The 25965-nt window shown below is 42.5% G+C and overlaps 1 protein-coding gene across 1 annotated transcript; it reads right to left on the bottom strand.

The window, feature by feature from the left end:
- Window positions 1-1801: 1801 nt before the first annotated feature.
- Window positions 1802-2749, bottom strand: LOC126157726 (WD repeat-containing protein 82-like). The gene has a single exon (XM_049916398.1). The coding sequence runs from the start codon at window positions 2747-2749 to the stop codon at window positions 1802-1804; it is 948 nt and encodes a 315-aa protein (XP_049772355.1).
- Between the last annotated feature and the right edge of the window lie 23216 nt (window positions 2750-25965).

The raw sequence follows: 25965 nt of genomic DNA on the forward strand, positions 1-25965 counted from the left end.
AAGAAATCTGAAGCAATGAAAGTTGACACTGTGGTTATGGCAATGTAACAACTACAGACACATTTCCAATGGTGCACTTGTAATAGATCTTGTACAACACACATTCATACTGTGGTACTGTCTTCTGGGTACAGTAAATGTGAATCATGCCACTTTCCTGTGTCATCAAAATTACAGACAAAATTACAACATAAACAGAAAGCACATATTACAAACTTTAGGGTTAAGGTTTTGTACTTATGAGGTGAAAGACATATCACATTGTTTTAAAAATGTGTGTGTTATAACTTAGTTTTTCCTTGAATGTGGACACTGCAGAATCTGTGTCAATCATTCCTTGAATGTGGACACTGCAGAATCTGTATCAATCATTTTAATAATTCATATAAACAGTGCCACTGCAACATAGCAAAATGTAAATCTTATACAGAGGACCATTGTATGTTCACAACGCTTTCTGAAACATTTGACAACAGAATAATAAAATATTTAAAGTTCTATTTACAACACAAATAAATCTGAAAGGAAAGAGATCCTGTACTACAATATGGCAGCATTTTTCCAATGAATTTGTTGTTAATGAAGCAACACAAGGATGGAAGAACTGGTTCAGACACAAAAATATTCATTTGAATTTTGATTTGTGTCTGACCATTTTGCTACAGTTGACATGGAAAAAGAAGTCTGAAATCAATGAGTGGCTGACCACTTCCCCCAACTGCTTGGTAACTAGCATCCTAAGCCATTTGGCTCACCATCTGCCCTAACTGCTTGCTAGTTAGCGTCCTCAGTCATTTAAAATGTAGAGATTAGTCAAGGAGAAGTCACAAATTACTCACCGAAATTTGCATTTGCCTGGAGGTAGGCCTAATTGCTCGATGTAAGCCATTACTTAGATAATCAAATGAGTTTTCGTTATTCTATGCTGATTAATAGGCTAACAACTGTCGTAGCGCTTTCCATTTAAAGTTACAAAAGGGGCACTGTGAATTTAAAAAGAGCACAGCACACACACTCACATACATCCACACAGAAAGTGGCATCTTGCAGTCAGCACATCATATCATTTCTCTTGAAAACAGCTTGAGGATAATTGTACCACACTGAGATAATATTGCGCCTGTTCTAAGATTCATCAACGCACTCCATATTTGGCCACCACTAAACACAAACTTAAGTCATGACAAAAACACACTGTGTGGACGTAGTTTCACATCATAGTTTTATCCTGCACTCTGATTCATCTTTCATATGAAATCTTTACATCTGCTCTGAAAGGTGCAAGTCTTAGAAAGTAATCTGGAAGCACAGTTTAAATGTGGTACTCTATTTACTACTAGGATTGAAAAACCACATCTTTTTCCGTGTGTTTACGAGCAGAGCACATAAATTCATGTTCCAGGAAACCTGTGCTAAGTAGTGTGCCATCATTAAAACTGACAGAGAGTCCTACATGAACACAGCTACTGGTGTGTATAGAGTACCCCCTGTTAAGTATATGAAAGTATTTCCAAATTTAAAATGCCATAACCTATTACACATTACAACATTAAGCCATATGTAAAATTTCGTTCTTATACATATAACAATCTTAAGAAACATTTATCCTCGATTCAAACACAAAATTCCATGGAATTAAACACTAAAAGTCTTCGTCACAGAAAAGCGCCGTCATTTTACTGTCAAAAATATTTCGACATACTTTACTAAAGCTTTCCCTTCGAAAGTATCCGGGTACTCAAGTCAAATTTCACCTAATACACACGTCGTTATCTTCTTACAGGCACTATGCACAACAAATTCAAGAATTTTCATCGATTGTTGGAAGCCAAAATGCCATATTTGTGCACGCAGAAGCAAGCATCATGTACTTCGGGTTGAATTGCACGCACTGGACAGGAGCCGGGTGATCTGCATTAAGGACACAAACTTTATACCCAGTATCTGTGTTCCACACATGAACTCTGCCATCCGTCGAACCACTGAAAATAAATTGCGAGTCTGGGCTGTAAGACGCTTCTATGGGTATTCCTTTGTTGTTTAAATGACCGGTAAATGTCTGTAACGGCGTCCCGTAGAAGGCATCAATCAGTCGGATAACTGACCCATTTGTAGATATTAAAATTGTTTTCCCATCACGACTGAATTTTAGCCCAGTCCAGTCGCACTCCTTTTCTTGGCTTAGTTTAAAAGTTATGAATGGCCCTTTATCGAATGATCTTAAATCGTACAGTTTAATGTGTTCAGAGTTTATTCCAGCTGCAAAGATGAGTCCTTCAGGATCGTATGCTGCAACTGGTCTTCCTGTCAGATGCATAAGTCCTTGGCAGTTCGGTGATCTAAGATCCCACAACCGCAATGTTTTGTCCAACGAACCTGAGAGGAAAGTATCTTCCACAGGGGATATGCATAGCGAGACAACTTTCTTCGTATGTCCCGGAAAGTAACGAATATACTTATTGTCATGAAGGGATAAATATCGTATAGTATCATCTACTTTTGTTGAACTGTGAATTGCTGTGTTTTTAGCATGCGTAAAATGTATGAGGTCAACTCCATATTTCTTGCTGTTAACTGTCCTTACCTGCGTCCCCTTCTCACAATCATATATCACAATTTGATCATCCTCACTGCAGGAAATCAATGTGTCTCCACTCGACGAAAAGTCAATGCTACTTATCTTATCTGTATTCTCTCGGAATACTTTCGCTACCTTAAAACTTCGAACAACGTGGTCAACTAACTTCATGTTTAGAGCAAGCTTAACTGAATATCAAACAATATATGCACAATCCAACAACGCTTCGTAGTTTCACCGCAGCACAACTATGAGATAACAAAGAAGAAACGCCGATCAGAGAGGATCAATGTTCATAAAAACACCTATCCCCACTTCACCGTAGTACGTAAATAATACCACTGTCAACTGAACAAAAACACGAGTTCTGTATTATTGCTGAGCAACCGCCTGGTATTTGCTGACAGACTTACGTAGATTTTCTAATAGTTTTCTGCATCAGCTTAGGTGTAGTTGTTATATTAGTCCAATTTAAGACGAATTATGTAGTTACTGCTGTTCGAACTTAGAAATTTGTCAGAGATGTTCAGTTGTTATTGGCTGCTGTCATATTTCACGTACTTACCTTTTCACTGCAAATACCCTGAATTTTCCTCTCTCGCTTTGCCACTAATAGTCGATAATGATTAAACTAACCACATTAATTACGAGTCGTCTCCAAGAAATGTTACGAGATCAGTTATTACCTCCACCCATTACTTACATAGCCGATGATTTCCTTAACCTAACCTTGCAGATCGAAATAAATATTTCGAGCTTAACCAGTGTGAGAGTGGCATTTGCTGGAAACATTCGTGTTAATAGCAACTTATTCTTTTGCAACGCATATTTGCGCAAAACAAAAGCGTTGCTATGTAATATCACCACGTTGTGAACTGGAATTTCGCCAGTCAAAGATGACTCTAGTACACGGCGATATTGTCTGAGATTAACGTTTATACATGCGTTTATACACCGCAGATTTTGGATTCCAGATGGATCTGAGGTCATTTTCTGTGTAAATCTAAGGCCAACTGCGCTATACAGTCGGTCCTTAACGAGCTAGGAAGTTTCATATCAGCACAAGCTCCATTGCTGAGTGAAAGTTCATTCTGGAAATACACTATTTGTCTGCAGATACTCATACAACTGCACTTTTATTTTCATTAAGTCCGTCTTGATCACATAGATTTCTTTACACTTTATGACCGGTTTCGGCTTATCGTCATCTTCAGATCGTTAAAATATTCTGATAGAAATCATCGTCAAGTTAAACATGTGCGTTTAATTATTTATTTCAGAAGCATCTTTGACATTCATATGTTTGTAAACACTGTGTACCTATCAATATACGCGGTGCATGTTAGAAGTCTGTTCTGTGACTAAGCTGAAGTGCTCAATGATACAAATTGACGTGTACAAGATAGAAATGTGGTGAAAATACATTCAGTGACAAATCTGAAGCGCTGAATATGCAAGTTTATTTATGCAATGATGTGAATGCGGCGAAAACTACAAACGTTGTCTGCTGCACGAAAACTATGAAAACAAGTACTCCAAACCGACATGTCACGATAACTAATCAGTAAAAGACGCAGCACATGTTGTAATGAAACCATGAAAGCCGTCTGACGATGAATCGTAATGATTCGAAACCGGAAATGGTACCTTTTGAATAAAGGAACTAAAAATAAATTTGTGGCTGGTTGCTGTCTCAACACCGTCAACATTTAAATTAAGAAAGCTATTCGAGTGTTGTAAAAGACAGTATAAAATGTGTGATTATTTGAAATATAACAAAACAGGATACAGTAATGAGAAGTGTCGCATACCATCATTGTCAGTACTACAGATCTTGCCCTCTGTAGATACGAAGACTAACCTGGGCAAGTGGCATCCCATAAAAAGCATAATCACAGGTTCAAGTTGGCAGCACAGCAGCCTCTGCCGAAGAAGATCCCACGACCGACGAGCTGTCTTCTGCGCTGGGGACAAAACTTAAGAAGACGACAGGTTGGTGGAAAGAACGGTGAGGGAGTCTTATTCAGTCTCTACAGATATCTCCAGCTTCCAGATCTGACTACCAAAGGACACACATAAGTTATACTACCTAGAGGATACGGTTAGCTCGTGACTAAATCAGAGCTTCCGGCGAGCGTGCTGCCTGGAGTTACCTACAGCATTGTCGTAGGGGGTGACGAGTAAACGCCATTTGAAGAAATATGCGTGCTAGAGTAAACTTTGTCATAGAGAGAAGCAGATACTTTGAAGTTTGTATAGATTTGCAGGTTACTCGAGCAAAAGTGCTTCAACTGCGTATGTAATCGAAAAATAAATATTTTTTGTTGTGCTGAAACACATATGGGATTTATAACAATTTTTTGAAAGAGCGGTGACGAAGTTCTTATCACACACACTGCCAGAATGGGGACAGGAAACGAAGTGAGACTTCACAGTCTGATTGCAGTTGTTACAAAACCGAGTCATATTTACGAATAACCACCCTCTTTTGCTTGGATGCATGCACTGCTTTGGTCGGGAAGGGTGTCAACAACCGATGTATCATTTCCTTAGGCAAGCTGTACCACAACTGTTGTAATAGCTGTTGTTGATCTTGACGTCCTAGGTACTGACACTGTGACGGAGTTGGGGTCTTACATGATACCACAGACGTACTGTCGGGGACAGATCTGGGTATCTTGCTACTCACGGGAGTTCCTCAATAGCACGTAGACAGTGAATTGAGACATGTGCCATATGCATCCGACCATTTTCTTGAAAAATAGCACCACAGTACTGTCGCATGAGAGGTAACACACGAGGATGCAGGGTGTCTGTGACATAGCGTTGTGCTAGCAGAGTTCCTTCAGTCACTTCCAACCGTGACCTGAAGTCGTACCCGATGTCTCTGCACACCACGACTTCAGGAGTAGCACAGCTGTGCCTCTTCATGATATTGAAATATGCGCCGTTGTACTCACCTAAGATCGTCATCATGCAGAACTGCGATTCATCACTGAACACAGTCCGACGGCATTCGTCAGCTTTCTGGTTACAGTACCTCTGCAAACGCAGCTGCTCGTGTTGTGTTAACGGCAGCCTGTGCATGAGGCGGCAATTCCCTAGCCTTACTGTCGTTAATCTCCGACCAGTGGTTCGGGATGATACAGAATGTCGCAGGGAGTCATCACCTGTTCTCGGATGGCAAGTGCAGATGTGTAGGTGTTCGATATGTCTGGTGCAGAATAAAGTGATCCTCCGTTGTGTTGGTAGAAGCAGTCAAGTCGAACCTTGACGATGGGTATACCTGCCCTCACGTTTCCATGATCTCCGTCCTTGGGCCGTTGTCACATCCGAATGCTCCCCAAATCTGAATTTAAAAAAAAAATCGTAATTGTGCCGGTACTTCTCTATCAAGAAGCTCCTCAATTGGCCTTACAAGGGCTGAGTGCACACCACTCACCAAAAGAACTCGGCAGACCCAGACGGTGACCCATCCAAGAACTAGCCCCTTTCAAACTCTGTCAGGTACTGATAATGCTGTCACACACAAGTACGTGGCATTCCTGCACCCTTCACAATGATCACCCAATATACCCAGATGATTAAATCCCTCAGATATCCTACCAAGCCTGATGGCAACACTAAACATCAACAAGGCATACACTCTGGTGGCAGTTCTACCTCACAAAGCTCATGCTCTGCTCTAATAATTTACATAGCTGCCAATGATGTGTACAAGACATCCGGTCATTTCTTTTGGGTGCTTCACTTTTTTTGTCAGGCAGTATATATATTTTGTGTTGGCAGTCCTATGCCAAAGTCTAACACCCGCTATCATTTAACATGATACACAAAGATTATTAGAATGACGAGGGGCAAATATAACAATATACTTTAATGGCGCTGATGACCTCGACGTTGAGCGCCCTTAAGTCCCAACACACATACACACACACACACACACACACACACACACACAGTGTATTCACTGCAGAGCTGGTGACTATATCTCGTGCACTTGAGCACATACGTTCATGCTCTGGCTCTTACATGTACATTAATACTTGTAAATATAAATGTATGCAAAAATATCCAAGTTACAGGAACAGAGAATACATACGTCTATGTGCGTATATTTAACACAGTGATGAAACAATTTCGTAGGATAGTAAAAATATATTTGAAATTAGTTCTTCCTGCTGATAACTATGACTCGTTTAAGCCGACCCGAGACCCGAGATTTTATGCTGCGCTTGGGAATTCAATGTGTCACAGAGGCTGAAAATAAATCAATGGTATATTGCTCTTATGAAAATTTGAATGGCAGTCAATGGAATCCAAGTTGGAGTAGCTCAGGTGTATCAAGAGACTTGAAGGCTACTTAATGTTTGTAAAATAGTTACAACTGTAGCATTATTAATTTGTAAATGTTTTTAGGTACACATTGATTTTTGTTGATCAAGAACTAGCTGAGCATACATAAAGCGTAGCAGAAGTCATTTAGAAATGCTAATATAGAAATAAAAAATGCGTAATTTCAATCGGATAAAAACCTATTTCATACCTTCATCTCAGTGGTTGATAAGACCACAATAATACGCTGTTCGCTACTTTATGAGGCCAAAATTACTATTCATGAAAGATGAAAACTGATTATCAACATCTTTAGCGTATCAAAAAATATTTCCGCAATTGGTAAACGGTCCATTTTAACATGGGTAATGTATCACGTAGCAAATGCCGTCCACACTGGCGGAATGTTACGTGATACCACGTACGTTTGTGACTATTACAGCGCCATCTATCACAAAGTGAAAAAAGTGGTCCAACTAAAACATTAATATTTCTTTACGTACTACACGAATATTTAATAAAAAATGGGGGTTCCTATTAAAAATAAACGCAATTGATATCCGTTTGACCTATGGCAGCGCCATCTAGCGGGCCAACCATAGCGCCATCTGGTTTCCTCTTCAAGCTAGACGAGTTTCGTTCTTTGTAGTTGTTTCTTTTGGCGCTTATTTCGTGATATATTTGGCCCGGTCACGATCAATGGACCACCTTGTATATTGATTTAATTATGGGAAAGTGTGTGAATAAATGCAAGAGATTTCGTATCACTTGGCAATGACTGAAATCCAAAAGATGCAGCAAATTTACATGAAATACCATGACAACTGCTACAAGGATGATGTGATGGCTATAACATGGCAACACAAAGACCTCATTTACGAAATATTCTGAGACCAACGGCAATTCAAAGAAATGTTAGGTGAATGAAGAACACACTTACTCAGTTCGGTTACGACGCAAAACTGGTACAGACAGAAATCCCTCACTTTAATATGGATTGGCAAGCTCGCATTTGCAGCAAATGTTACCTAACTTTCGGCACTCGTAAACAGACAGTATTAGCAAGTCTTGGTGTAGTCTCCTTCCTTCTCAGCGTCCTTCAGAGCAGCCACATCCCTTACTACACAGAACCACACACATGTACTAAACAGAACGGAATCCAGGACAGAATAGAAGTCTTTGTCTTCAAAACCTCAGCACACGCTGTCTAGTCAACCACCACCACTTCTCATTGGCTGAGCCACTGCTCGCTCCAAAAACTTAAGTTAAGACAAACCAACATAGATGAGCCAAGAGTGACAGGTAACAACTAGTGGGCACAGACATCACAGGGAAGTGAGTACATAATATTCTGAATAGGACCTCACGTTCGGAAACGTGCCATTTCAACTCAGATGTTTAGCTCATCCGTTTCTGCTTGAGGAGTTGAATTAGGTGTGATGCAGCGCAATTGTTAGGTAGCAATTCGAAAGGAAACATATCAAAACATCCATTTATTACTTATGCGCAGTTGTTTGTAATAACACTTAAAATTACATGTTTACATTATACCGAAACAAAAAAAGAACGCAGTATACTAGACATAAAGAACAGTACTGAATTATTACAACAACGGCTCGATGTAGCGACCACCAACTTTGTCACCGACATTGTATTTACGGAGCATATTCTGGTGCACACTCTCTATCCCACCTGGTGTCTCTTCAGTTTCTAGCATAGCTGCCAGCACTCGCGCCAGCATATGTGTCTACATGCGTGTCGTAATTTAAACACTGCATGCATCTGGTGACCATCTGACGTAGTATATGTCATTTTGTCTATGGTTTTTCATACCATGACACATCTCGTTCCCTCAGCACTCGTGAACGCATTACACATCTGAACTGAAACCGTCGTGGAACGGAAACGGTAGTTTCCTATTCAAAATATAATGTACCCACGCCCCTCTACCAGTCCTAGGAGTTTGTAACGGAAATTTCCAAACACTCTGTAAAGTCATAAAGATTAAGTGGTAGTTAAGTACTATAAGTACTGTGCATTAGTAGCAATATTAACAGATAAAATGTGAGTGTCTGTATTAGCTGAAAATAAAGAAAATAAAAAGGTAAGAAGTATTAATACTAGACTGATAGAATTATACAGTAAAACGCATTTTAGACATGGCGCTAAGTACTAGTAACAGGGCTAAGAGCTGAGAGGAACAGCTAGAGTGAATACCATCACTTTATAAAGTTACTAGTTTAGCGCCCGCTGCTTCTCTCGCATAGATTGTATGCCCTTCAACGTTATTATTTCGTTTTTATTAAACGAATTTTTATGTTGTTCACCAATTGCAGCAGCATATAAGCTTCTCACGCTGATTAAGGCCATATAAGAATGATCTTTTCCGAATGTACTTCTGACCAAAAATCTATTCTGGTAACTGGAGTCCAAAGTTTTCGTTAATCGTTCCATTTGCATTTTTGTGGAGATATTTCCATAGCAACTTTTATCTTCCAAGAAATATTTCTTTATATTTATATACCAATTTTCATAATATTAGCTTTAACTTTTTTTTAATGTAACGAAATGTTTTCTTAAAAATTTTAATCACCTGTTGCACTCATTTAGGGGCTTAATTTCCAGAAACAATAAGTTCTTTCTTTTTTTAATTTCTAACTACTAAATACCAGTTATCACAGAAGTAGCCTTAAAAATCCTTTAGTAGTTCTTAAGTAATTATTTTCAAAAATCTTTCACCCACTATATTATTTCGTTAGTGGTTGAATTTCTAAAAATTCAGAACACGTGACTTTTATTTTATGAGTGAGAAACCAAATACCAGTTTTCGTAGTTCTAGCTTCAAAATTCCCTTAAGAGCAACAATCCCTTCTTAAGCGATGTCTGAAGCATGAGATCCACAACCTCTCCAAACTTCAAGTTTCTGTCCTTAGCAGTTTGGGCTGGGCGATGAGTCAGTGAATCAGCCTGACCCTATTTCACCCGCTTAGGTGTTGAATTTCCAAAAAACAGTGTAACCCGTGTTTTTCATCTCCAACCGAGAAGTCAAACATCAATTTTCAATGATTTAACTTTAAAAATGCTTTCACAATTAAATATTTACATAAAATATTTCATTTTGTATTTCACCCCCTGAGGGGTTGAATTTCCAGAACCAGTAATATGTACATGAGTTATTTCTAGCAGTAAAGCCTAATACAAATTTTCATAGATTTAGCTTCAAGAATGCTTGTACAGTGAAAGACTGCCATAGAAATTTTCATCCCCCATTTCACCACCATAGGGGTTGAATTTCCAAAAACAGTGAAACACGTACTTTTTTATTTCTAACGGAGAAGAAATTTTCGTAGATTTAACTTTAAAAATGCTTTCGTAATAAAATATTTTCATAAAAATCTCATCTCCTATTTCACCCACTTAGGGGTTCCGTTTCCAGAAACACAGATACACGTATTTTTTTATTTGTAACCAAGAGTTGAAATACCACTGTTCATAGATATAGCTTTAAAATATTTGAGTAGTTCTTTATTAGTGATATACTTTCGAAAAACAGCTTTCACGTATTATTTCACCCCTATGAGGTTAAATTTCTAAAAATGCGGAAACACGTTTTTTTTTGTATCTGATTGAGAAACCAAACAACAGTTTTCGTTGGCCTAGCTTCAAAATTGCCTTAATAAGGCATATATATATATATGCCTTAATAAGGCATATATATATATATATATATATATATATATATATATATATATATAGAGAGAGAGAGAGAGAGAGAGAGAGAGAGAGAAGATGGATGAATATACGCTGCCTCATCAAAAGCATCTGGCCACTAAATGTCACGAGAAGAATGGTCTGCTGTAAAATACTTTTTGACCAGATAGTGTAAATGCTCTGGAATGGCGTAAGAGCACGTTAACGCTCCGTCTCTATTCTAAATTTTTGTGTTAGAAAACAGCCTCTGGAAAGCTTTGGGCTTTTTTACGGCACTGTATTACACTGGATGTGTTATGCATGTCCCTGTGACGTGCAGGTCCTCCTAACCGCCGCTGAGGTGAAACTGGATATAGTGGCGGAGAGGGACTGATGTGGCTCTACCGGTTCTGCCTGATGCGGCGCTGTGAGGCTGGTTGTACATGCAAAGCTTCTAACATAGCACTCAAATTCATATGGTCCACAATACTAAATGCACTCGACAGCACATTGCCGTTCACATTCACGCTGCGGCGTCTGAGGACTTTTGAAATTGTCGTTCTCTGGTATGGGAAGGGGGGGGGGGGGGAGGGGAGGAATAATTTTAGAAAATTTTCTATTCATAATTTCTTTACTGTTTGTATAGAGGTTGTTAGTCTCGATTGGTTCCCTGAGTCCATTACGTCACAGTTAAAGATGACATAATGAGATGTTGTTGAGGATAGTCCAATCCAGTAGGAGCTGGATTCGTTTATGTGTCTTAATATTGACAATTGCTGGATTACCACTCTCAGCAGTCTGCGTAGTAAATACATTTACTATTTCAGGTCTTTTAGAGTCTACATTCTCTGACATCACTTGAATAGTTTCATCTTAAATGCATGTGGTAGTCTTGTTTATCTGGTTTGGGCTGACTTTACCAGATACGACATGTTAATGGTCTAAGAACTTTTAGCATTGTACTCGATAATGGCGTAAAAGCAGAAATATAGATTGTAAAGAAGAAAAATACAGTAATATACAGTCAAATGGCGGTGTATTCTTAAAAAAAGAAGCTATTCCTCTGTCTTCTCCCATGCTCAGAGGAATTACGCGTGTACTTATCATCGTCGTTTGTACATTGAAAGTCACTGATGATATAGAGGATGACTCAGCTCAGCTATTCACCTAACACATTACATGAACCGATGAAGCCAATGGTGGGCAACCAGCGGCCCCCGGGCCGGATCCGGACCACGATTTGTTTCAATCTGGCCCGCGAAAGCAATTCGCAAAGTTACTCCTAATTACGTATATATGTGGGGCTCACTGTTTTCAACATGTCCAAAAGAACAGACCCCATGTTGATCCTGCAGCTATGAATCAAGATACAAAGGAATTAAAGGCATTAGCTGTAAGTGGGCATCGATTTATGTCAATGTGGCAAGTTGAAAATTTGCACCAGACCAGGATTCAAATCCAGGTCTCCTGCTTGCTAGGCAGATGTATATATGTGGTGTCTGTCCTTTCGGACGTGTCCTGCAGCTGCTGTGATCAAGACACAAGGCAATTAAAGACTTAAGCTGGCAGTGGGCAGTGATCTATATCAATGGGGCAAGTTGAAAATATGTGCCAGACTGGGACTCGAATCCAGGTCTCCTGGGCAGATTCGCCGACCACTACACTATCCGGATATAGAGTCAGCACAATCGCACGGACTATCCTAGCACGCCTTCCACAGACCCAAATTGTCAACTTACACCATACACTACTGATGTAATGGTCTTGCTCATTAGCCTCACTTATCGCGGTTTCCCGCCGATTCCCGTAAGAATTAGAATTTGTGTAGTGGTCAGCACATCTGCCTAGTAAGCAGCTGATCTGGGTTCGAAACCCAGTCCGGCGTAAATTTTCACCTTGCCGCTGTCATATAAATCAATACTCACTGGCACCTCATGTCACGGATTGCGCGGCCCCTCCTGCCGGAGGTTCGAGTCCTCCCACGGGCATGGTGTGTGTGCGTTGTTCTTACCATAAGTTAAAGTAGTGTGTAAGTCTAGGGACCGATGACCTCAGCAGTTTAGTCCCTTAGGAATTCATATACATTGGAATATTTCACTGGTAGCTAATGCCTTTGATTCCCTTATGCCTTCACTCCTAATTGTTTGTCAACTGGGATTACCTGTCTCATTACTGTATTTTGTTTTTCTGTTCTTTGTCGTATTAACATCAGTAAATCATTCTTGTCCATCGTGGATGCAATTACAACACTCCAACTGTTGAAACTGGAGGTAATTCATATTGTGTTATCTGGTTCAAAATGGTTCAAATGGCTCTGAGCACTATGGGACTCAACATCTTAGGTCATAAGTCCCCTAGAACTTAGAACTACTTAAACCTAACTAACCTAAGGACATCACACACATCCATGCCCGAGGCAGGATTCGAACCTGCGACCGTAGCGGTCACGCGGTTCCAAACTGACGCGCTTAGAACCGCACGGCCACACCGGCCGGCTGTGTTATCTGCAATCAGTTTCTTGTATAGGTGTTAATTTTTCATGATGACCTTGCAAGATACCAGCAATCCACCTTCAGATCTCTTCATTTATTTGCGTATCGTGAACAGTGTTCGCGACACGTAAATAAATGTACACATCGGAAGTGATTGGTGGCGGGGGGGGGGGGGGGGAGGGGGAACATGAAATGAATATACTCTCAGAAAAACGTGTTTTAAGGTTCAATTTGTTAGCGTGTCGTGTTGGGAAAGGGGTGCCGATCATGTCGGTGCGTTACCCCACAAACATTAACGTCACGAAGGCTATAGTTTTGACTTTATGCGTTACATCTGCATCTATATGATTACTCTGCAATTTCCAACTAAGTGCCTAGCATAGGATTCTTCGAAGCATTTTCACATAGTTTCTCTATCGTTCCAGTCTCTAAAAGCGCTGGAGAAACGCTTAAAACTTTCCGTGCGAGACCAGATTTCTCGTATTTTATTACAGCGATCATTTCACCCTATGTAGGTCCACGCCAGCAAAATATTTGAGCATTCGGAGCAGAACGCTGGAGACTGAAATTTCAAAAAAGATATCTCCGCAAAGAAAAACGCCTTTGTTTAAATGATTGCCACCCCAACTCCCGTATCATACCCATGACACTCTCTCCCCTATTTCGGGATAATACAAAACGGGCTGCTCTTCTTTGAACTTTTTCGATGTCCTCTCTCAGTCCAATCAGGTAGGGACCCAATAGTATAAATTTAACGGATTTCTTTTAGTACTCGTCGAGATGATCTCACAGTTTTCGCTATTCAGGGTCAATTGCCACTTTTCGCTCCATACACATATCTTGTCTCAAATCATTTTGCAATTGCCTTCAACCAGCTGATGACTTTACTAGACAGTAACTGACGATATCATCTGCAAGTAGTCTAAAATAGCTGCTCAGATTGTCTTCTAAATAGTTTATAGAGATCAGGAACAGCAGAGGGCCTATAACACTTCCTTGGGGAATGCCAGATGTCACTTATGTTTTACACGACGACATTCCGTCAGTTATTACGAACGGTGATATTCCCAACAGAAATCACGAATACAGTCGCACACGACGATACTCCACAAGCACACAACTTGATTATAAGCCGCTTGTGAGAGACGATATAAAATCCTTCCGAAAATCTTGAAATATAGAATCAATTTGAGATTCCCTGTCGATAACACTCATTACTTAGTGAGAATAAAGACCTAATTGTGTTTCACAAGAAAGATATTTTCTGAAAATGATGACTGTGTGTCAACAGATCGTTTTCCTCGAGGTAATTCATGATGTTCGAACACAGTATATTTTCCAAAATCCTATTGCAAATCAACGTCAATGATACGGGTCACTGTTTCATCGGACTACTCCTACTTCCTTTCTTGAATACAGGTGCGATCTGTGCAACTTTCCAGATTTTACGAACCGATCTTTCGTCCAGCGAGTTAAGTACGGAGCTATTACATCGGTGTACTCTGAAAGGAATCTAATTGATATACAATCTGAACCGAGGGACATCCCTTTATTAAGTGATTTAAGATGCCTTTATTCACTTTATTACTTATGTAGCCAGTCGTTCTTGATTCTAAGTCGGGAATATTTACTTCGTCTTCTTCGCTGAAGAACTTTTGGAAAACTGTATTTAGTAACTCCACTTTGGTGGCACTGTCATTGGTAAAATTTCCTTCTCTGTTGCGAAGTTGTTGATTGTGTCTTTCCGCTGGTGTACTTCACATACAACAAAAAGCTCTTTGGATTTTCTCTGATTTCGAAACAGAGTTTCGTTGTGGAAACTATTAAAAGCATCTCGCATTGAAGATCGCCCTAAATTTCGAGCTTCTGCAATATGTTGCTAACCTTAGAGATTTTATGTTCTTTTACATTTGGCATGCTTTCTTCATTGTTTCTGCAACAGTGTTCTCGCCTCTTTTGTCTACAATCGTGGGTTAGTTCCGTCTCTTGCTATTGTCATACTATTTCCTTGAATTGAAGCCGCATCTGGTCTACGCTCATATAGTTAGTTCGAAAGGAATGGACACTGTCTCCTAGAAGGACGTCAGACAAATTTTTATCTGCCTTTTTAAAATCGATATATTTTGGGTTTATTTTCGGTTGTTTTGCGTGTTGCGGTATTCAGTCTCGCTACAGCGTCCTTATGGCCACTAATACCTGTACCCGGCATAATGTTTCCTATTTGCTTGGGATTCTTTGTTGCTAAGAGGTCGAGAATGTTTTCAACCATTTATGCGGGATGTTCAAAAAGTACCCCCGCAGTGCCGTATGATTGTCAGCCGTGCGTGCCGTATGCTGCAGTGAATATACCGAAATGAAACTCAGTGAAATACAAGTACCCGGATAAATGAAACCACGCCTCGTCAGTGAAAAACGTTTCATTAAGAGTATCCCCTCCATTTTGTTGAACTAAGTATTTGAACCATCGACAATAATGCAGTCTCTTTCCATGATCAGTATTTTTCAGTTACTGCACGACTGTCACTTTGTATGGGAAAAGATCTAATTTTTTTCCTTACAACTGTGTGGGCCGTTTCGACACTAACATCGATTTCCTGGGCGAGTTTTCTTACTAAGTTGTTCGGACTCATGGACATTTTACCGGAAATATCGAGTAGTTTATCCTCAGACAAAACGCTAGGACAACCACTTCTCGGTGCATCTGTCACTGAACCTGTACTTCGAAATTTGTTAATCAAATCTCGTACAGTATCGCGATGTGGGAGTGTTGTCTCCGGGAAAAATAAATTAAATGTTCGACGAACTGAAACCGCCAACTTTGAACGCTTGTTCGACTAAAAACACGTTCTTCAATGGTTAGCCATTTAACAGTGACAAAAAAGAAACAAACAAACAAAGGAACTAAACGTTCACGCCAATTCGTAACGACACACACCGACGATACCAAGGGCGTACCCAGGATCTGAACTAGGGAGGGGGGGGGGGGGGGGGGCAGGTCATACTAGTCTCAGGAAACAAGGACTCGAGACAACATACAGCACTTCTTATTAAATGAAACAGTAAACCAGTGAAAAACTGCTTTTAATAAACATTTTAAATAAAAGAATGCACTTGTACAACCGGAGAAAATATGCAGCATTTCTTATTAAATAAAGCAGTAAACTAGTAAAAAACTGCGAATATCTTCTACGGGGGGGGGGGGGTGCAGCTGCCCCCCCCCCCCACCCTGCCCCTTGCTGGGTACGCCCATGGACGATACTACAGACGCTTGCTGAGATAAACGAAACAGAGGAATGTTGAGAGGGTCCACTTGAAGGGAAGTAACCCAGGCAGCGAACAATCATACGGCATGCGCGCTAACAATCATACGGCACTGCGGAGAGACTTTTTGGAACACCCCGTGTGTTGAGTGGGCTCCTGAAATAACTGTTCAAAATAATTTTCGGAGAACGCATTTACTACGATTTCAGACTATGCTTTATGCCCGCCACCGACATTAAACGTGTAATTTCGCCAACAAATCCAGGCGCCACCAAATACACTCCTGGAAATTGAAATAAGAACACCGTGAATTCATTGTCCCAGGAAGGGGAAACTTTATTGACACATTCCTGGGGTCAGATACATCACATGATCACACTGACAGAACCACAGGCACATAGACACAGGCAACAGAGCATGCACAATGTCGGCACTAGTACAGTGTATAACCACCTTTCGCAGCAATGCAGGCTGCTATTCTCCCATGGAGACGATCGTAGAGATGCTGGATGTAGTCCTGTGGAACGGCTTGCCATGCCATTTCCACCTGGCGCCTCAGCTGGACCAGCGTTCGTGCTGGACGTGCAGACCGCGTGAGACGACGCTTCATCCAGTCCCAAACATGCTCAATGGGGGACAGATCCGGAGATCTTGCTGGCCAGGGTAGTTGACTTACACCTTCTAGAGCACGTTGGGTGGCACGGGATACATGCGGACGTGCATTGTCCTGTTGGGACAGCAAGTTCCCTTGCCGGTCTAGGAATGGTAGAACGATGGGTTCGATGTCGGTTTGGATGTACCGTGCACTATTCAGTGTCCCCTCGACGATCACCAGTGGTGTACGGCCAGTGTAGGAGATCGCTCCCCACACCATGATGCCGGGTGTTGGCCCTGTGTGCCTCGGTCGTATGCAGTCCTGATTGTGGCGCTCACCTGCACGGCGCCAAACACGCATACGACCATCATTGGCACCAAGGCAGAAGCGACTCTCATCGCTGAAGACGACACGTCTCCATTCGTCCCTCCATTCACACCTGTCGCGACACCACTGGAGGCGGGCTGCACGATGTTGGGGCGTGAGCGGAAGACGGCCTAACGGTGTGCGGGACCGTAGCCCAGCTTCATGGAGACGGTTGCGAATGGTCCTCGCCGATACCCCAGGAGCAACAGTGTCCCTAATTTGCTGGGATGTGGCGGTGCGGTCCCCTACGGCACTGCGTAGGATCCTACGGTCTTGGCGTGCATCCGTGCGTCGCTGCGGTCCGGTCCCAGGTCGACGGGCACGTGCACCTTCCGCCGACCACTGGCGACAACATCGATGTACTGTGGAGACCTCACGCCCCACGTGTTGAGCAATTCGGCGGTACGTCCACCCGGCCTCCCGCATGCCCACTATACGCCCTCGCTCAAAGTCCGTCAACTGCACATACGGTTCACGTCCACGCTGTCGCGGCATGCTACCAGTGTTAAAGACTGCGATGGAGCTCCGTATGCCACGGCAAACTGGCTGACACTGACGGCGGCGGTGCACAAATGCTGCGCAGCTAGCGCCATTCGACGGCCAACACCGCGGTTCCTGGTGTGTCCGCTGTGCCGTGCGTGTGATCATTGCTTGTACAGCCCTCTCGCAGTGTCCGGAGCAAGTATGGTGGGTCTGACACACCGGTGTCAATGTGTTCTTTTTTCCATTTCCAGGAGTGTATAATTGTATGAATGGGGTGTCTATTTGAAATGAGATTCAAGTCTTCTTTGAACTGTTCAGCGACTGTATCATCTAAGTCTGGAGTTCGGTAAAAGGAACTAATTACGAAATGCGTTCGATAAATAATGCTATACTTTTTTTTACCTGAAAGCAGTTTTATTTTCAGGATTCCAATACACCATATTACTCCCCACTCTTTTGGCTACAAAGCCCTATTTTTCAATTCTATCTCCATTCAATGCGACGCTCTTATGCCACACTACTGGGAGGGGCTCTATACCCGCATAGTACCACTCTATTGGAACTTCCTGGGAGATTAGGACTGTGTGCCATACCAAGACTCGAACTCGGGACTTTTGCCTTTTACAGCAAGTGCTCGACTAACTGAGTTATCCATGCACGACTCACAAACCGTCCTCATAGCCTTATTTCCGCCAGTACGTCTTCTCCTACCTTCTAAACTTCACAGAAGCTTTCCTACAAAATTTGGAAGACTAGCACTCCTGGAAGAAAGGGTATTGTCGAGACATGACTTAGCCACAGTCTGGGGGATGTCCCCAGAATGAAATTTTCACTCTGCAGGGGAGTGTGCACTGATATGAAATTTCGTTCTAGAAACTTTCCCCAGGCTGTGGCTAATCCATGTCTCTGCAATATCCTTTCTTCCAGGAGTGTTAGTTCTGTAAGTTTCGCAGGAGAGTTTCTACGAAGTTTGGATGGTAGGAGACGAGGTCCTGGCAGGAGTAAAGCTGTGAGATAGCTCAGTCGGTAGATCACTTGCACGTGAAAGGCAAAGGTCTCGAGGTCGAGTCTCGATCTGGCACACAATTCTAATCTGGCAAGAAGTTTTATATCATTGCACATTCCACTGTAGAGTGAAAATTTCGTTCTCCCGCTCTACTGGTCGACATAAGAGCAAACGTCTTGCTGCATCAGTAGTCTCCCCATCATCTACGTACTGCTTTCCGCAGAGTGCATCCTCCATTGGGCAAAACAGATGGAAGTCGGAAGGTGCGAGATCCGGGCTGTAGGGTGGATGGTGAAGAACAGTCCGATGAAGTTTTGAGTTCCTCTACGGTGCACAGACTTGTGTGAGGCCTCCCATTGTTATGGAGAAGGAGAAATTGGTTTGCATTTCTGTGGTGACGAACACATTGTAGTTATTTCTTCACTTTCCTGAGAGTAGCACAACCGTCTGCGGCCGGGCGGTACGCTGGGTATAGGACGGGTTTGCGCGACCTTGATGCTATTACGACAGACGCCTCGCCCAACGACTCACCGTACTTTTGTTCACTAACAGGTCTAAGGAGACATTCTCCAAGCGCCCATGAATACCAGCGATACTCTGGTTTTCCGCCAAAAGAAACTCATGACAGTTATCTGCTTGAATCGCACCTCCATTATAGACGCCATTTTGAAGGCTACGTATAATGCTACCACCTACTGAAACTTCATGAAACTTACGAGCTGAAGTAGGGATATTCGACGATGTCCGACAGCAAAATCAGCATTTTTTTCTAGCGAAATCGGCCGAGGATAAAAAATGGGTTGGCGTACTTATTCAAACCCGCTCGTGAATTTCTTCTTGTTGTCAAATACAACTCCTATCCATTCTAACTCACAGAAGCTATACAGGGTGGTCCATTCATCGTGACCGGGCCCAATATCTCACGAAATAAGCGTCAAACGAAAAAACTACAAAGAACGAAACTTGTCTAGCTTTAAGGTGGGGACCAGATGGCGCTATGCTTGGCCCGCTAGATGGCGCTTCCATAGGTCAAACGGATATCAACTGCGTTTTTTAAATAGGAACTCTCATTTTTATTACATATTCGTGTAGTACGTAAAGAAATATGAATGTTTTAGTTGGACCACTTTTTTCGCTTTGTGATAGATGGCGCTGTAATAGTCACAAACGTATGGCTCAAAATTTTAGAAGAACAGTTGGTAACAGGTAGGTTTTTAAATTAAAATACAGAACTTAGGTACGTTTGAACATTTTATTTCGGTTGTTCCATTGTGATACATGTACCTTTGTGAACTTATCATTTCTGAGAACGCATGCTGTTACAGCGTGATTACCTGTAAATACCACATTAATGCAAATAATGCTCAAAATGATGTCCATCAACCTCAATGCATTTGACAATACGTGTAACGACATTTCTCTCAACAGCGAGTAGTTCGCATTCCGTAATGTTCGCATATGAATTGACAATGCGCTGACGCATGCTGTTAGGCGTTATCGGTGGATCACGATAACAAATATCCTTCAACTTTCCCCACAGAAAGAAATCCGGGGACATCAGATCCGGTGAACACGCGGGCCATGGTAGTATGGTGCTTCGACGACCAATCCACCTGTCATGAAATATGCTATTCAATACCGCTTCAACCGTACGTGAGCTATGTGCCGGACATCCATCATGTTGGAAGTACATCGCCATTCTGTTATGCAGTGAAACGTCTTGCAGTAACATCGGTAGAATATTACGTAGGAAATCAGTATACATTGCACCATTTAAATTGCAATCGATAAAATGGGGGCCAATTACCCTTCCTCCCATAATGCCTAACCTTACATTAACCCGCCAAGGTCGCTGATGTTCCACTTGTCGCAGCCATCGTGGATTTTCCGTTGCCCAATTGTGCATATTATGGTGGTTTACGTTAACGCTGTTGGTGAATGACGCTTCGTCGCTAAATAGAACGCGTGCAAAAAATCTGCCATCGTCACGTAATTTCTCTCGTGCCCAGTGGCAGAACTGTACACGACGTTCAAAGTCGTCGCCATGCAATTCCTGGTGCATAGAAATATGGTACAGGTGCAATCGATGTTGATGTAGCATTCACAACACCGACCTTTTTGAGATTCCCGATTCTCGCGCAATTTGTCTGCTACTGATGTTCGGATTAGCCGCGACAGCAGCTAAAACACCTACTTGGGCATCATCATTTGTTGCAGGTCGTGGTTGACGTTTCACATTCCTTAAATAACGTAACTATCCGGCGAACGGTCCGGACACTTGGACGATGTCGTCCAGGATACCGAGGAGCACACATAGCACACACCCGTTGGGCATTTTGATCACAATAGCCATACATCAACACTATATCGACCTTTTCCGCAATTGGTAAAAGGTCCATTTTAACACGGGTAATGTATCACGAAGCAAATACCATCCAAACTGGCGGAATGTTACGTGATACCACGTACTTATACGTTTGCGACTATTACAGCGCCATGTATCACAAAGCGAAAAAAGTGGTCCAACTAAAACATTCATATTTCTTTACGTACTACACGAATATGTAATAAAAAAAATGGGGGTTCCTATTTAAAATACGTAGTTGATATCCGTTTGACATGTGGCAGCGCCATCTAGCGGGCCAACCATAGCGCCATCTGGTTTCCCCCTTCAAGATAGACGAGTTTCGTTCTTTGTAGTTTTTTCGTTTGATGCTTATTTCGTGAGATATTTGGCCCGGTCACTATCAATGGATCACCCTGTATACTTCAATTGTGGTACAAGATAGGCTACTTATAACAGCAACAAACACACCACCACCAAAAATATTAGATCTATTCTTTTGAAACACCGTCAGGTGCTTTGCAAAAATTTCGGCTGAATTTATTCCCAATTTCAGCCAGCTTTCAGTACCTATAACGATTTGTGTTTCAGCGCTCTCTACTAGCGTCTGGAGCTCTATTTCTTTCCGAGCACTGCTACGACAGTTTATTACTATAACACATATGATTCCTACGTCAACCCTTGTTCGATGTTAGACCTGAACTGTTGCAGACTGAAACCCTTTTTGCTCTTTCCCGAGACCCTTTAACCAGAAAACCACCCAGTTCCCTACACACAGCCTCTGCTAACAGTGTAGCCGCTTCCTGTGTGTACTGAACCCGTGGCCTATTAAGCGGAACCTGAAACCCTACCACCCCACGGCACAAATCGAGGAATCTGCAGCCTACACGGTCGACGAACTGTTTGAATTTCTGATTCAGAACCTCCTTTCGGCTCTATATCAAAGGACCACAGTCAGTTCTGTCGTATAACACTACGTGTTACGTTCATCTCGGGTATATTATATAACTTTGACGTTGGATTTTCCATAACCGTTTTTACTTGTGTTACAATTGTTCAGAAATATGTTCAGGACTAAATGCCAGTGCACTACAGTGGCACAGTAGTCTGTGTATGTAGATGGTATGTAATACATGTATTAGAACCTCTTTTTGTAACGATTACACTGTAATTTTATATTACTTTTTCAGATGTCAAGAAGCCTGCGATTTAGGCAAATAAACTTCTCTACTAAGAAGATTACATTACTCATATATTTGTTACTGTTTTGGATTCGGCTGTCTTTGATCAAAAGTTGGCCACGTCCACTGCGAACTGGGTTTGTATTGTATTGTATGTTAACCGGGGACCTAGAAACGACGGAGCGGCTCCGTGCCCACCTCAGCCGCAGTGGTCCACAACCCCACGACGACTACCGCAGTCCACTTCACCCCTCCGCCGCCCCACACCTAACCCAGGGTTATTGTGCAGTTCGGCCCCCGGTGGACCCCTCCAGGGAACGTCTCACACCAGGCGAGTGTAGCCCCTATGTTTGGGTGGTAGAGTAATGGTGGAGTACGCGTACGTGGAGAACTTGTTTGCGCAGCAATCGCCGACATAGGGTAGCTGAGGCGAAATAAGGGGAGCCAGCCCGCATTCGCCGAGGCAGATGGAAAACCGCCTAAAAACCATCCACAGACTGACCGGCTCACCGGACGTTGACACAAGTCCGCCGGGCGGACTGGTGCCGGGGACCAGGTGCTCCTTCCCACTCCGGAGCAAACTGGGTTAGTCGTGGGTAGATCCTTCATAGTGCATGTAACTGACTGCAGCTCACACTGCAAGAGTTGAGTGGAAGTATGCAGATGTCCAGTCACACGGTGTCTTTATGTCCACATGTTTACTTTGGACCTTGCAACATCAGGTAGCATTCTGTTGTGAGACTTCCGTGTCGTTCACTCTACAGTGTTGCGCGGAAGGGGTCCTTCTGTATGCGTTGGGCAGTCATGACGGGCACGGTTCTTTCTTTCCACAGAAGCAGTCTTGTGCGTTGTGGTGTAAAGGTCAAGCTCAGTATGGTACACAGAAAGTTTTTGCTAGGTTTAAGCCGTTGATGTGCTAGCAGCTGGGCGTACAGCTGCGCTGGGGTTAATGACTCCGTTTTCTCTTTTTTTGCCATCATTTTCAGTCTGATGTCCAGAGGAGCACTACCGGCAAGACAGAACAGCTAAATATGGTCAAATGGTTCAAATGGCTTTAAGCACTATGGGACTTAACATCCTGAGGTCATCAGTCTCCTAGACTTAGAACCACTTAAACCTAACTAACCTAAAGACATCACACACATTCATGCCCGAGGCAGGATTCGAACCTGTGACCGTAGCAGCAGCGCGGTTCCGGACTGAAGCGCCTAGAACCGCTCGGCCACAGCGGCCGGTAGCTAAATATGTAGATGTAGTTACGAGTAGGCATCCAGTTACGCCATAAGATATCGATCGAAAACACATACAGTGTTGACAATCAGTAAAAGTGCTTACTTCAGCATGAGGGATAAACGAGAACACTCCCTCGATCTGTTAGATGCGTTGAGTAACATACGAGAACCACTACAAAGTACCTGTAAACAATAAGCATAGCATTTGTTGAAACTGTTAGAATTAACTAGCACAAACAGTAACATGTACGTGTCATTCTATACAGTGCTGTAAAACCTACAGCGAAACATATGATAATGAGGCTCAGCAGATAGGTCACGGAACTGGGAGTTGGAGTTCAAGATACCGACACACGTAATAGCGCAGCTGCTGCGCAGAACGTCGTAATATGAAACGGCTCCAGATAAGTGCAGCATGACAAAACCAATATAGTGGCCATGAGGCCTACATAGGCTTTCGAAAAATCTTACTACAGGGCTTAACAACTGGCCGGTTTTGAGCGCGAGTACTCGCGTCTGCTTCAGGCACGTGCTCGCGAACAGGTGCGAGGTCGCGGAGTAGGGAGGGAGGGGAGGGAGGGGAAATGTGCGCGCACGTTTGAATGTGATCTCGCGTTCTTAGCAGATTTAACTAGCCATCTGAATGCTTTGAACATTTTACTACAAGGTAAAGAACTGCTAATTACTCATTTCATAGATCGAATACGAGCTTTTAAAATGAAATTGACACTTTGGGTGAGTCAGCTGGAAACAGGAAACCTAGCTCATTTTCCTAAATTATCATCCATGCAAGATGTTCACAAAGACTGTGAACGTTATTCACATAGTTTAGTTGATCAGCGCTTTCAAGATCTGACAGCACTAGACAGTGATTTCGATCTGTTCTCTCCATATTCAGCGAATATTTAACAGATTCGTCCTGAGCTGCAGCAAGAAATTATTGACCTGCAGTGTGACAGAGAATACAGAGACAAATTTCAGAACAAGAAAAACATTTTGGAATTCTACAGACACTTCCCTCAGGATAGATTTCCTCGTTTTCACAAACTGGCGGCTACAATAATATCAATGTTCGGTTCCACGTATGTTTGTGAACAACTGTTCTCTGCAATGAAATGTAACAAGACGCGCCTGAGAAACGTATTGTCTGATCGAAATTTAAACTGCACGCTGCGCCTACAATGCACAAGAACAATTACTCCGAACATAGACGCAATTGTAAAGGGCAAAAAGTACAAGATAACCGAGAATCCCACACTTCAGTGACACCTTTTATTGTGTAACAGTTCACAAATTAAATCGAATGTAGAGGCATACACTAAGCTAATAAAATTATATGGCATGTGTACATTCTCCTTTATTTGTTTCATTTGTCGCAGTAATAATTCATGAGTGATATCCCTGCAGGTGGCCGCGGATTTACATTGACTGGCGGCAGCTGCTGTGTGCCCCACGTGACTTTCCCCACTCTCCGCTCTGGTCCGGCAGTGGTGGTAGCGTGCTCGCGCTGCTCCGTGCTCGCGCCTTGCTGCTCACAGCTTGCTCCGCAAGCACGTATGTTGTGAAGACCTGTCTTACTACGTTGTGTGTCTACGCAATTTCTGTGAAAACTGTTGCGTCATACACGTGGTTCAGTATCAGATACTAATCATAACAAGATACAACGCATGTTCAAAGTACTGACGAGGGTTCTCTGATGAATGGGGGCGCTTGTTTTGTATGTTCACATATCCAGAATGGCTTTATGGTCTCACGTATCCAGAAAGACTGAAGCGTAGTCTGGAAACTTTAACTTCTACATCTACATCTACATATATACTCCGCTAACCACCAAGCGGTGTGTGGCGGAGGGCACAATTCGCGCCAAAGTCATATTTTCCCCCATTTGTCGCACTCGCGGATCGCGCGAGGGAAAAACGACTGTCTGAACGCCTCAGTACGGGCTCTAATTTCCCTTATCTTTGAATGGTGATCACTGCGCGATTTGAAAGTTGGTGGTAATAATATATACAAAAAACATGCAATGCCATTATGTCGATGGTGTATTGTCATTAGCGTCAAAACCTTTCTCGTGGAGGGATATCAGTTGCACAAGTTGTAGGTGGTAAGAACAATGTCGGTTTTCATGCAGAGTACACAACGCCGTCATTTGGCTTGCTGCATGCTGGCGGGCCACGTGTGTGGAACTTGTATTGGGGTAGTCCCATGCTCATACAAACGGCGAAAAATGGTTACAAAGGCTTCGTGATTTGGGTGATGCTGTCCACCGGGTAAGTATCTCTGTGAATCCACGTGGCCTCTCGACCGCTGCCACGTGTTTCATTGTGGATGAAAACCACCTCAGCTTGCTCTCGGAATGAATAACGGACCATTTACTTGGACTTAGCTTAAATCACACAATC

This window comes from Schistocerca cancellata, chromosome 1 (genome assembly GCF_023864275.1).
Source record: "Schistocerca cancellata isolate TAMUIC-IGC-003103 chromosome 1, iqSchCanc2.1, whole genome shotgun sequence".
Lineage (NCBI taxonomy): Eukaryota > Metazoa > Arthropoda > Insecta > Orthoptera > Acrididae > Schistocerca > Schistocerca cancellata.